General features: G+C 37.4%; 1 protein-coding gene across 2 annotated transcripts; it reads left to right on the top strand.

The window, feature by feature from the left end:
* Positions 1-1,896: 1,896 nt before the first annotated feature.
* Positions 1,897-13,947, top strand: khk (ketohexokinase). Of its 2 annotated transcripts, XM_079242638.1 has the most exons (8): positions 1,897-2,032; positions 3,740-3,856; positions 6,064-6,198; positions 9,629-9,701; positions 9,910-10,056; positions 12,003-12,091; positions 12,343-12,500; positions 12,741-13,947. In XM_079242638.1, the coding sequence occupies exons 1-8, from the start codon at positions 1,938-1,940 to the stop codon at positions 12,842-12,844; spliced, it is 918 nt and encodes a 305-aa protein (XP_079098764.1). In that variant the 5' UTR covers positions 1,897-1,937; the 3' UTR covers positions 12,845-13,947. The 2 variants fall into 2 exon arrangements, with proteins under 2 accessions (XP_079098764.1, XP_079098765.1); XM_079242639.1 differs by lacking the exon at positions 6,064-6,198.
* Positions 13,948-14,098: the final 151 nt, after the last annotated feature.

Genomic DNA, 14,098 nt, shown 5'->3' with positions numbered 1-14,098 from the left:
GTCTGTTTGGCTCACTCGCAAGTGAATCCTGATGAAGTTTGCTTACAGTGTGCAAACAAATGGACTATCCAGTCAATCAAATAGAGAAAGTTGCGTAGACAGCAACATAGTGCAACATTTTGGATAGTTTGCTGCCTCCTCTGCTGCTCGTGCTAGACAGATTCTTGTGAAAACTACATTAGGTTTCAATACCAATGTAAAAAAAAAGAATTCCCAAAACTTCAAAGACTTGGTGTTAATCCATTGATGTTAATACATATGCTGAATATGCTGTTTTTAAAACTGATGATGTGGATTTTCTTCTTGGTTTTGTTTCTATACTTTTTGGTTTGTGGTTGTTTTGGGAATATTTTCAGTGTGAAAGCAAAACAACCAAAGGAAGGTGTGAAATATTGTGGAAATCTGAGCCAATTAAAACTGCATCCCCTGGACTATGCTATCTGGCCTATGCAGGTGAAATGGAAAATGGCGATTGTTTTGGCCAATCAACCAGTGTTGTCAAGTTCCTACCTTTTAGGGTCAGATTGGTAAGGTTGAGATCTCAACTGAAAGGTCCCAAAAATGGATTGGATCAGATGTTTTTGCATCCTTCCTAGTTTTTGCATGTAGAAAAAAATCCTGTACTAAGTTGAACCACTTAGTGGAAACAGGGCTTAAATGTAGATACTGGTCTGTATTTGGGTTTTTGTTAAACTTCAGTGTTGAAGCTTTCATTGTCCCCTGTGTAACCACACATGATGTCTTCAGTATCCGTTCTGGTGAACTTGAGTTGGTATGGTCTGTAAATGCTTACACTTCTTGAACATGCTTTTTACTCAGGTGCCATTCACATATCTAAACCAGTGGCTTGATGTTGTAAGAGTTCAGTGCTCTGCTCTCCACTTCCTCCATGTAGATGCTGATCAACATGATGGACACTGGAACAAACTTTGTATATAAACATGTAAAATTGTGCAACTGAACATCCTGTCTGAGTAATAGTTAATTGATGATTCTGACTAATCTGAAAATAACACCAGTGATGTCTGATTGGGCCAACATTTACAGAACAGTCGATCCTGATGGATGACTGCAGGTTTGTTGTATATCAGCTCTTTTTTATTAAGACATAGCTCATAGATTGAAATATCAATAAGTAAACTAATGTCTCTGTTTATCTTATCAGGAATGGATACAAAGTTTATAAAAAAAAAAAAAAAATAATTTGGGTGTTGTCAGACTTCATCAGTTCTGATGAGTCATGTTAAATTGACAAAACCTGGTCTTTTTTTTTTTTTTTTTTATCACTGTGATAGGTCCGTACATGGTATCATGAATCCAGATGATGGTTTCCAACACACAAATCTGACTCAGGTGAACCTGGGAAAACCCTCCAAAGATCTCTAATTGGATCCATTTTCAGTTTCGATATGGGAAAGTGATATGAACATTGATTCACATTCAGAATGAGTGTCATAAAACTGTGTGTAAATATGTATTCATCCCTTGTCATTAACACTTTATGATTAATATTTAACTTTAACTTCATCACAGAAAGGCTGAAATATGTAAACACTTACATCACATGTCCAGCAGGGAACAGAAAATCACGAGACTTACACTGGAAAATAAATCTGTTTTACTGTCTCTCACTTCCTTGTCTGTGATTTTTTTTTTTTTTTTGTAGCTTTCATTTCTCTTGGTGTAACTTCAATCTTTCCATGTAATTTTAAAATGCCATCATTTCAAAGTTACAGATTTTTTTGTAACTTTTCTGTAAACATAATCTAGCAGCACTGGTAATGACAACGCTTTTATTTTGGAGTATTTACTTCTAGAAAGTGCCTTGTTATTGTAACTGGAGGGAACCGTGCTGCAAGTGTTTGTGTGTGTGCGCGCGTGCGTGCATCTATTATAGTCAAAGTCCAGCATGTTTTTGAATTTGTGTCTGCACCATCATGGAGGATCAGAAGAAAATTCTGTGTGTTGGTCTGGTTTGTCTCGACATCATCAGCGTAGTGGACAAATACCCTGAGGAGGACACTGACAGCAGGTTAGCTCACAGGCTAATATTACACTGACAGCAGGTTAGCTCACAGGCTAATGTTACACTGACAGCAGGATAGCTGACAGGCTAATGTTACACTGACAGCAGGATAGCTGACAGGCTAATGTTACACTGACAGCAGGTTAGCTCACAGGCTAATGCTAACCCTTTAGCAAGTTAGCTCACATGCTAATATTACACTGACAGCAGGTTAGCTCACAGGCTAATGTTACACTGACAGCAGGTTAGCTCACAGGCTAATATTACACTGACAGCAGGTTAGCTCACAGGCTAATGCTAACACTGACAGCAAATGAGTTCAGCGGTACAAACACGAGGAACTGGGGAGATTTTGTTTGTGCCTACTGCAGGATTTGATGGTACATAATTTCTTCATGACTGTACTTTTATGAGAAAAGTTTACAGCTGTACACTGAGCAAAACAGAACCATTAAATTAAATGAATGAAAATTAAATGAAAGACTGGATTCCTCTGTATCTACCAGCTACCTGTATTTGTCCCTTTTTCTTTTTTTGTTATATGACAGTAAAGTCATAAAGATTAGAAACTATTATGTTAGAAAGGTAACAGTAATAAAAATAATAACAATGATTATAATATTAATAATAATTTTAAAAAGTGCAATCTTTCAATAAAATTTTTAAGTCCTTAATAGCAAAACTTGTTTGGTTGTTTTTGTTAACAGAAGGTTTTAACATCTATCTGACATGTGAAAGTGGGATTTATGTTTGGGCTGAGGCCATTGTTCATTCTTCAGACACAGAACTGATTAGGACACAATTTATAATTAATAATAACTATTAAATGCATCAGAAGTAGCTGCTTCAGACTGCAGAACGAAGGACTTTGAAACAAATCAAAATCTGCACGAAAATGAAAAAGTTGAAGGTTTTCATTTATTGCCAATGCCAACAGCAGGTGGAGCCAGACTGCTGAAATGAGTCTTAAATGGCTCTGGGTGGCTATGTCTATCAAGTGCCCTGCGATGGACTGGCGAGCTGTCCAGGGTGTACCCTGCCTGTCGCCCAAAGCCAGCTGGGATAGGCTCCAGCTTCCCCGCGACCTTGAATTGGATTAGGCGGTTTAGAAAATGAATGAATGAATGAATGTCTATCAAGTTAATGGAGTTTTTAAGTTTTTCATTTCTTCCTGTTGTTGTTAAACTTCTTAAATAAAATATGTTTGTTCTATTTTTAGTTTTTTTTAAAAAGATTTTTTTTTATTGACTTATTTTATATATTTAGCATTTTTATGTGTTTTCATAAATCACATTTAAAATATTCAGTTAAATGTACATTACAACTTAGAAATTACATTGGATCTTTTATATTACTAAATATTTAACAACTATGTCTGGAACTGAAGAATACAGTATTTCACAATTATAATTAAAGTTATTTTTCAAGAGCCACAAGTTTTTTTTACATGGACATACGTGTCCCTTTCCACATGTGTGTAGTAATCCCAACCACCTGGAGTTACTCATCACATGATACAAACTGAATCCGGATCTATTAAGTAAGAAACATGTGAATGTTACAAGTTATCTCCTGCTTTATATTTAAATATAAAAATACAACAAGACATGGAAAAATCATGAATTGCACATATTTTAAAAAATATATACGGAAAACTTAAGGTTTTTATAAAATATATGGATCCGTGGAGTAAAACCTTGTCTCTCTCTGCAGATGTTTGTCCCAGCGATGGCAGCGAGGAGGAAATGCTTCAAACTCCTGCACCGTGTTGTCGCTGCTCGGCGCTTCTTGCTCCTTCATGGGCTCAGTGGCTGCTGGTCACGTGGCTGAGTGAGTACTAATCAATATTATAAGTAAGGTTATCCTACATTTGTCTATCATGGTAAATCTTTTTCTCATGAGGAGTCGTAGTTTAAAACTTGGATTGAAAGAAACATATTGTTGACAGATGAAGTTAAAACGGCGTGATGACTTAAAGTATCAAGGTGTTTCCACACTAACGACTGGTCCTATATAAATGTTATATGTGTACTCATTCTACTATATATACTGTTCAGTTAGAACTAAGCCAGAGTTAGACATTACTGCATGTATCCATGGCAACAACTAAATGTCATTTTCATTGTTACCAGTGGAGCCTGTTGACACTTGAGCTAACGGTTATGATCATGTGACTTCCTCCTCACAATGTGAGAAAAGTTTGAGCATAATGTCTTCTGATGTTCATGTATAATCCTGTACTTTATTCTCGATTCAAACTATAACACGTTCCAGACTCTCACTCACTTCTTATTCTAAATAACATTTCCATTTTTGGCCAGCGCAGCAGCAGGAGCAACACGTCCACTTCACATATAGAATTTTAAGTAAAACTTAAAAATTACACAAAATTTGCTTGAGAAATTCAACGTGAAGAGTAAATGAACAGAGCTCTGTGATGAAAGCATGTCAGCATTACTCTGCATTTTATCCGTTCCTAGATTTAACTGAAAGCAGTCGGGCCTGGAACAGCACTTGAACATGGTTCCTGCAGACCCAAGTCCACTACACTAACCACTATGCTGCCACTCTGCCCTCCTGTTGTACTCTGTCCTTCTCTGGTTGTCTCCTATGCTTGTATCCCTGCCTCCCCTGGTTGTCTCCCTGTTTCTTATTGTTGTACTCCTTTCTTATCTGATCGTCTCTTTGAGTCATCTCCTTATTTTTTCTGGTTGTATCCTTTTCTTCTCTGGTTGTCTCTTCTGTTTATATCTCTTCTAGTTGTAAATGATAAATTAACTGCATTTTAGGGCTTCTCAATTTTGGCAGAAATTATAATCACAATTATTTTGACTGAAATTAAGATCTTGATTATTTAACACAATTATCCATTATCTTTAACAACACAAATTTATTTAACATTAAACAGTGGCTTTTAAACATTGTCTGTAGGATTCCACAAATTTTAGAAAGCAAACGTATAACATGAAGCTTTGACTTCACAAAGTGCAAATATTAATGTAAACTGAATAGATAAATAAAAACTATGTTGTGGTGAACTTCCACAACCTACTGCAATTATACTACATTGACCTGCAGCCGGAGCCGACTGAGACTGGCCGCCTGGGAGTGCTTTAGGACGGGAGAGGCTCCCACTGCTCGTTATTTTATAGTAACTGCAGAATAATATGTGGCCTCAAGTCAGTTGCCAAAACACCAGAAAAGTCTCTAATAACTCCAGTAAAAGTTGCTAGATTTGTTGCTAGTCACTTTTAACAACAAAAAAAAAAGTTGCCAAGCGGGTTTGGAAAGTCACCAGATTTAGTGAGAAAGTCGCCAAGTTGGCAACAGTGGCTGAATAAAACCAAAGTGGCTGTGGGAGGAGTTTACAGCACAGCGCTGCAATGATAGTGATGCTCGATTGGCAACAGCAGGAGAGTAAATTGCAAAGAGAAAAAAAAATTGCACTTGCATTTTTTTTTTTATGATTGTTGAAAACCCAGATCGTAATTGAGATTAAAAATCCAACTAATCACCCAGCCCTACTGTGCTTGTGTTGTGCTTTTTCAGTCATATGTTGAGTACTCTAAGTACTTTTACTCAACATACCACATACAATTCCTCCCAATTATAAACAGCTCTTCTATTGTTATTATAGTAAGTTCTCTTTTACCTGTCACACTAATTCATACCCAAGATGGACACATCACTAGTCAGTGTGTGGCGTCAGTGTTGCCCAAGGAAACTTTGGTGCATAGTGAGGTGAAGACAAGAATTGATCATTCTATATTTCCAATTGACTGATGACTGCCCTTCCTCCAGAGCTACAGCCACCCCATACCTTCTGCCCTGCAGGGATAGAAGGTAGAGATACATTTATCCATATCTTGGCTTGTTCTTCTCTGGTTTTCTGTTTCAGTTTTCTGTCTGTCTCCTTTGGTTATGTCCTTGTCTCTGGTTGTATCCTTGTTTCTTCTTTTCTTAGGTTCGAGGAGAAACTACATGCTGTTGCTTTATTTTGAAATGCAGAAACAATCAAAACAGTTTCTTGTCTGTAGTTTTATTTTGGAAGATTTTCAGAAGTTCCGCGTGGATGTGTCTCTGGTTGCTGAGCATGCTCAGTGCACGTCTCCAGCCTCTGTGGTCATCAGCAACGTCAGTACAGGCAGTCGCACCATCCTGCACATGAACAGGTGTGGACAGGTGTATTTGTTTGTCTCAGTAACAACCTCTATTTCAGCATCATCACCATCTTCGACATCATTATCACCACCAAAGATAGGCTCCGCCACGTCATGTTTGGTCAACCAGAGCTCAGTTTTCTTTCAGTACTTTTAGTTTGGGGACTACAGTGATATTTCTTGTCTGTCTCTGTCAGTTTCATCATGGCCGACTTCTCGCGGCGTGCCATTGATGTCTCAGCAGTGGTTTGGCAGGTCAAGGGTCAAACTCCATGTGCATGCTGTGTGGTTTGTCCATCCAGCGGATCTCGAACCGTTGTTCTCTACGATACGTAAGACGACAGCAAACGCAAAACAGTGTTCACTAAATACCCACTCATCAATCAGACGGTGCTACCATGGAGACTTGATCAATATGTTACTTTGTCAGAGATAAGTAGAATCATATAGTGAAGCATTAATCCCTAAATTCCAAAACACGGAGGACGCATACAGTGAAGACTTCTTGTTTCTTCACTGAAATTTGGTGTAAACTGGTTTCAGTGAATCTGCTATCATTTGGTATAAATACATTTAGTTTAAATTGCGATAAATAAATTTTGATGTCAACTCATTGATTGCCAAGGAGGTCTTTTGCAAATTTCTGTTGAAAGCTGGGTACATTTTGGTGTCAACTAATTGATTGCCTTTGATGTCTTTTGCAAATTTCTGTATACGGAAAGCCGCTTTGGTTAGGTACGCTCATCAAAATGTCCCCAAAATATGGTGTCTGAGCGCGCACTCGGAGCGCACCCAACACCCAGCAAAATCAGCCCTCCACATCTACAACATTCTGCAGTCCTGAAAGTTGAACCAAAATGCTGACAGCATGTGGCTTTTTGCTGTAGCTGGGAAGCTAATGAGTTAATTGGTAGGGGTGGGAAAATCGAATCGAAAAATCGAAAATCAGGATTTTTTTTTTGTCAAAAAATTGATTTTTTTTTCCAAATAAATAAAATTAATCCATTATCAAATTTTTGTCATTTTTATTGTTTTTATTGATCTTTTTACTCGTCTTCTTAGGGATTATAGCAGCAGAATGATGGTCTGGCTATTGTGTTGTTTTTTTCCTCATTGAAATATAGAAAAATGATGAGTAAAAATAAAGTTTTATTAATTTATTTTGTTTTTAATCCACAAAAATCAGCAATATTGAAGAATTGTGAGAATCGCAATTTAAATCGAATCGGCACCCAAAAAAATCAAACGAATCCAATTGGGACAAAAGCGTAATGTCACAGCCCTATTGAGTGGTATCATTTGGTACAAATAAATTAAAACAAACTATTACTTTCAGATAAAATCTGGATGATTTCACTTCACAAATATCACTGATTAAAGTGAGTAGTGTTCAGTCACCATGGTAACTAAAAAGTGCATTCCACTCTGCCCCGCCCACTCCACCTCATTATGCAGGTGCATAAAAAAGTGACGTATTCAGTGAATGTTGTTTCAGCATGAAAAACCGATCCTGATCCTGAATCTGGTTTAATGACGGCTGTTCACATCCACTGCAGAATGTTGCCTCTATATCGGAATTAATCCACTTGATCATGATGTTGCTACCAGCTGATCAGTAACGGCGTACAATCACTCAAGTATTGAAAACTAGACAATGTAAAAATTTGAAAAAAACTATTGATGTATATAAATTTTCCCAACTTTTTCCCATCAAGTTGATGTTAGAATTCCTTCATTAGTTATAGGGAATTTGATCAATGTCATTCTTGAAATCAAATTTGGCCAGCAGCTAATTTGTTCTGTCAGCATTTTTTAAAATTTTCTTTGCCTTCTTGTGTTTTGGATTTACTTTGTTTTTCAGTCTGGTTCTGGGAATCTGTTGATCCTTGTGTCAATGCCTTTTCACATTAATCGTTGTAAATTTCAACATTTTCCACAAAATTCATATCTCAGCTGGTGTTTGATGGAGTCAGGATAGCTTGAATTAGCTTAGCATTAAACAGCAGAGGGTCCTGGACTCATCTCAGGTCAGTCTGCTTGTATAGATTCAGAAGAGTCATTTTCAGCATCTGCAGTGGTTTGAGGTGAATTAATTTTCACCAATTTTCTGATTTATTTTGATATGTTAATAGTTTAATATCAAATAATTTTTTCAGTAATCAAATGATCTTTGATCGGGGAAAGTCTTCCAAAATGAGAAAAATAATTATATAGTAAACCAGTCTTAATTTATTGCTATTTATGTTTCTTCTGACCAACTTGTGCCTGGATCAAACTCCTCAGGTAAGACCAGATCCCAAATAGGAAGGGAAACTTTATTTCAGTTTTTGTTTTTACAAAGAGTAAATTTTGTGCCTCATTTGGTACGCACCAAATGAAAACACAAAATGGAAACGCTTGCATTACACCCAGAATTGAGCAAAAACTTAATATAGCAACAACAACAACAACAACAAAAAAAACCTGGTAATGGAAATAATTACATTTCAAAAAAAGCCTCAAGTATCGTTGAAAAGTTTTTACACTCATGAAGTGGTTTTTCCAGATGTTTCGATATAGAAACATATAGCACAAGTGTAATGGAAACTTGACAGGAGTGGGCATGACCAGTGTATTTCTGGTACAGATGGCGCGGTCTGAAACAAATAATATCAAATTTCAGTTTTAGAATAGAAAATGAGGGGAAAAAAGCTTTGAAAAGCCAATGCAAATTCTCCACAGCAAGTAGAAAACACCAAAATAACGCTAAGTGGCAAAGGCAATTTTTTGTAAAATCTCGCGAGAATAACAAGATTTTATGAGACTTAGGGTTTATGCGCTAACAGTGCTCAATGGAAACACCTGCAAATCGCAATTGTTTGTCGAAACTTACAAATATCGCTTTTATTTTGGAAAAAAAAAAAAAGTAATGGAAACGCAGCTATTGTGTCTCGTAGAAAGAGAATCTTTGTTTCTATGAATAATTTTTTTACAATAAGGAATTTTTGGTAATTAATCAGAATCAAAAGGTTGGTCTGTTTAATCAAATTTATAACAGATGCATATCATAATGATTGATGGTTTACTACTTGTACGGATCAGTTGAATGTGAAATTCCTGGGCATGGAAACAAACATTTATCCAGCATTTAAATCCCTTAAATGTCCTGACACAGAAGTAAAAACCGGAAAGGTTTGTGTAGAAAGTCGTTGTACATAAGACTCAAACTAAGCTGGTCAACCTGGAAGCACAGATGTAATAAAAAAAGGACATGTTAAAGAGTCATTCCACAGATTTTGTTGAGAAAATTTTTCTGATCCTGAACATGCTGGAATTATGGATCTTTTTGTACCTCAGAGTTTAAAAATGGGTCTTTGAGGAGCCAATTATGGCAGGAAATTTTTCCAGATTATCTGGCTTTAGTCATGAAAGACATAAAATATGACTTCATTTCCCCTGTCAGGAACCTTCCTGATGTCACACTGGAGGATTTTTCCAAAGTTGACCTCCGTCAGTTCAAGTGGATACACTGGGAGGTAATCCCAGTTAAAATAACTTCTCCAAAGAAACTTGACTGAACCTGGCCAAAATATTTAAATGAACCCAGACTGAACCTTTTCTGAAATAATACTTTTTGTAAGAATTGTGGAAATAAGCAGAATTTACTGAAATGAAATAAACTTAAGGAACTGAATCAAAACCTTTAAACATGTCTGGGTTCTGTTTGCCTCCTTAACTCTGCAGGGACGAAACGCTGAAGAACAGGTAAAGATGATCCAACTGGTGGAGAAATATAACAGCATGTTGCCACAGCAGCAGAGGATCACCATCTCCGTGGAGATAGAAAAAACCAGAGAACCCTTGTATCAACTGTTTCCTTATGGAGATGTGGTACGAACGCTTTAGGGGTGTGTTTGTTTCCTTGTTTTGTTGTTTGTCCATGTTGGTCCATGTGAATTCATTTGTTTCCATGTTGATCCATTTTAGTCTAAAATGGTCAATTTTAGTCCATTAGTCCTTATTCGTCCGTGTGATTAAATGTTAGGTCCATGTTAAGCCATGAGAGTCATTATGAGTCCAAGTAAACCTATAGCAGCATAACTAAGGGATGCTAACCATCCCTAGCTATAGGACTTATCAAAAAGATAAGTCTTCGGCCTAGTCTTAAAGGTGGGGAGGGTGTCTGCTTCCCTAACACTAACTGGGAGCTTATTCCATAAGAGAGGGGCCTGATAACCAAAGGCTCTGCCTCCTGCTCGGCTCTTTGAGACTCTAGGAACCACAAGTAAGCCTGCAGTCTGGGAACGAAGTACTCTGGTTGGTATATAAGGAACAATGAGGTCTTTGATATATAGTGGTGCCTGGTTGTGGAGGGCTTTATATGTAAGGAGAAGGATTTTAAATTCTATTCTAGATTCAACAGGCAGCCAATGAAGAGAGGCTAAAACTGGAGAAATATGATCTCTCATGCTGGTTCTGGTCAGGACTCTGGCTGCAGAATTCTGGATCAGCTGAAGGCTTTTCAGGGCATATTTAGGACAGCCCAGTAATAGAGAGTTACAGTAATCTAGTCTCGAAGTAACAAAAGCGTGAACCAGTTTTTCTGCATCACTCTGAGACAGAATGTCCCTAATTTTGGCTATATTACGTAAATGAAAGAAGGCTGTTTTAGTAACCTGCTTAATATGTGGACCAAAGGACAGGTCAGGGTCAAATATAACTCCAAGGTTTCTCACTGTAGCACTGGAAGCTAAAGTAATGCCATCCAGGTTCATTACAAAACTGGAAAAATTAGCCCTGAGTTTTTCAGATCCAAAGAGAATTACTTCAGTCTTATCTGAGTTTAAGAGGAGAAAATTTCTAGACATCCAAGTCTTCATGTCAACGATACAATTTTGTAGCCTCTCGGGGTGATGCGTTTGGTTTAAAGGATAAGTATATCTGAGTATCATCTGCATAACAATAAAAGTTTATTTCATGTTGTTTATCCATCCATCCATCATCTATATTTGTCCATATTGGTCTATGTTTGTTCATGCAAGTCATTGCAAGTCCATATTGATCGATATTATTTATTTTTTAGTCCAAGTTAAGTATTTGTCTTTGTAAATCCATTTTATTCTCTATTGATCCATATTTGTGCACATTAGTCCATTTTTGTCAAATTAAGAATGTATTAGTGCAATGATTCCCTTTTCCTCAACAACAATAATGTCAAGCTCCCTCTCCCGTCACATGAACCAAAGAAACTCACAAAAAAATGTGTCAGTTCAGTGGCTGCAGTGTAGTTAAGTATAGTTAAAACTGTGCCCATGTCAGTATTATTATCCATTCTTTTACTTTAGTGTAAAATGTTTTAAACCCACAGTCTCTGCAAACTTCTTCAGTTGAGCCAAGTTTTCAGTCAACCTGATGATGTTTTAGTAAATCAACTCTGCTATGAATGAGTCGGGTAGTTTATTTCAAAAACAACAACAGGCTTTTCATTGTGTTCAGGATGAAGATGATAATATTTTGATACATGCAAAAGACTGATCCCTTCATTAACCACTAGTGATTATTAGCACACTCAGACTCAATGTCCCCCAGCTTATCCTGGACAGTGGTATAGCTCTGCTAGAGATGGGAGTTGAAGCTCTTTCTGATGACAAACTCTGCCAAACTTTCCCTGTAGAGGTCTAATACTGATACTAGACATTGATGGGACTGTTAATCTAGTCAGAGATTCTGGAGATGGAGGTCTTTGTTCTTGGGTCACTGAACTCTACAGTCCACAGTGAGATTTCAGTCCACAGGTCTGGAAATAATCTGTCTGTCAAATGTCCATGTTCCTTCAGGTGTTTGTCAGTAAAGATGTTGCACGCCACTTTGGGTTCCATTCGGCTGAAGCAGCACTAAAAGGACTGTACCATCGAGTCAGAAAGGGGTGGGTTGAGACATGAAGGCAGCATATTTAATGTCATGATGTTTCTGTCACTGACCCGTCTGTTTTACCTGTCTTTCACTGACTGGTCAGTCTCTGATTAACCTGTCTGACTGATCTGTCTGTCTCTGACCCGTCTGTCGGACTGGATTGTCTCTGACCCCATCTATATTACCTGTCTGTCCTTAACTGGTCTGTTTGACCTGTTGCCCTGACCCATCTTTCTAACCCATCCATCTCTTCATCGTTTTCAGGGCTGTCCTGGTCTGTGCCTGGGCAGAAAAAGGAGCTGATGCTTTGGGTCCTGATGGTTTGCTCGTTCATTCAGATGCTTTTCCCCCAGAAGTTTTGGTTGATACTCTCGGAGCTGGAGACACATTCAACGCCAGCGTCATCTACACACTGTCCAAAGGTGAGACATTTTTCTGTCCAATATCTTTTCCCTCTGATACAAAGCTGGTCTGTGGGTGGAGTTTAAAAAGGCAGTGTTGACATTGATGTCCAGTGTTTTTAAAGTGACAGTGACCAGAAAGAAAAGTTTTGGATTATTTGATACTTTTCTTCTGTCTGTATTGATTCTGTTTGTCCAGATCAGATTTAAATTCAACATGTAAACATCTGGGTGTGTGACAGATATCTGTTCTGTCTGCAGGTGGAACTTTGCAGGAAGCTCTGACCTTCGGCTGCAGGGTTGCTGGCAGAAAATGTGGTTTCCACGGTTACGATGGCATCAGTGAAACCTTGAGCGACGTGTAACTTAAGATTTCATGACTAGTTTGAGACTAGTTAAAATCAAACTAATCACATTTCCTTTAGTTAAGTTTATTTAGAAAACAGATGATCCTGTTTTTGAAATCAATGTGAAACAATAACAAAGTGCAATTTATTTGAATATTAACTAGAAATTAGTTCATTATTAAAGGAACTATGCCTGATTTTATTTTATTCTAGTTAAGGAAAATGCTGTTTATTTCTACTATATAATGTGATAAGAGGTAAAACCCGGAAATTGTGCTCTGATACAAAGGTTCCATGATTAAATGCGTTATTTTTTTTTTACACTTAACAGATGCGTTAATGTTAAAATAGCAACAACGCTGTCTCTTCTAGCTTGCGTACAACGGTTCTGATAAACAGAATAGCATGGCCACCAAGGAGAAAGCTGGGACACTCTACTGGTTGTCACTGCATACACAGGAAAACATTCCAATAGGATTAAAAATAAGAGAAGAGAGAATTGATGCACAAACGTGACCTGAGAAGGAATAAATCTCAGTACCCGCACCATGCCCTTAACTACTGGCTCTAATTCTGGTAGTTTGACCATCTTAACCCCTGTATCTCCATACCATATATAATACATAACGATATTTACACTGTAACATGACATTAGCATGTAGCGCAAATGCTAACACAAACCGTTTTACATCACAGCATCACTTTCAGTTGCAGCGGCCAAACAGACACTTTGTTAGGTTGGTATGTCATTTTGTAACGTTTAACTGATAACATCATAACATCATAACGCACCATAATTGCAAATCTGTATACAAATCTTTTGTTGTTAAGCTGTTATGGTAAACTAACACAGTTTATGAAAGTAATAGCTTGTTATGCTGTCATTTCCAGTGGGGATTTAAGAGGGAAAAAAAGTCAATTACCTGAGACGCAGCCATTTACTACAACCAAAACAGTTTCTTATGGAGAATTGTGCGCGAGTATGAGATGTGCATGTTACCACATGCATGTCAAGCGGTAGAAGAGCATGAGGAAGAGGACTGTTTCTCACTAGGAAAAACAATTGGGGTTGTGCTTACAGTTCAAACAAAACAGTCCTGCTTGCTCAGTGCAGAATCAAGTGTAGCTCCTTTAATTGTTGATACCTTTAACTGAGAAACAGTTTCTTAGTTTTATCATTTTGTTAATAACTCGATCAATAACTTGTTTGTCATTAATAAATAGTGAAATGGTGTAACCTGATACTAAACAAATACTCTACTATTAATCTGA

The sequence above is a fragment of the Telmatherina bonti genome (assembly GCF_933228915.1).
Source record: "Telmatherina bonti genome assembly, chromosome: 6".
Lineage (NCBI taxonomy): Eukaryota > Metazoa > Chordata > Actinopteri > Atheriniformes > Telmatherinidae > Telmatherina > Telmatherina bonti.
This window is presented reverse-complemented; position numbering and strand designations above follow the sequence as displayed.

What these genes read in the sequence shown, in the direction of transcription:
- khk (XM_079242638.1), top strand. Translation starts at nt 1,938, where the DNA reads ATGGAGGATCAGAAGAAAATTCTGTGTGTTGGTCTGGTTTGTCTCGAC. An exon ending in GCTGCTGGTCACGTGGCTGA is followed by an intron (nt 3,857 to 6,063) that starts GTGAGTACTAAT and finishes TCTTGTCTGTAG; the next exon opens with TTTTATTTTGGAAGATTTTC. An exon ending in TGTTTCCTTATGGAGATGTG is followed by an intron (nt 10,057 to 12,002) that starts GTACGAACGCTT and finishes ATGTTCCTTCAG; the next exon opens with GTGTTTGTCAGTAAAGATGT.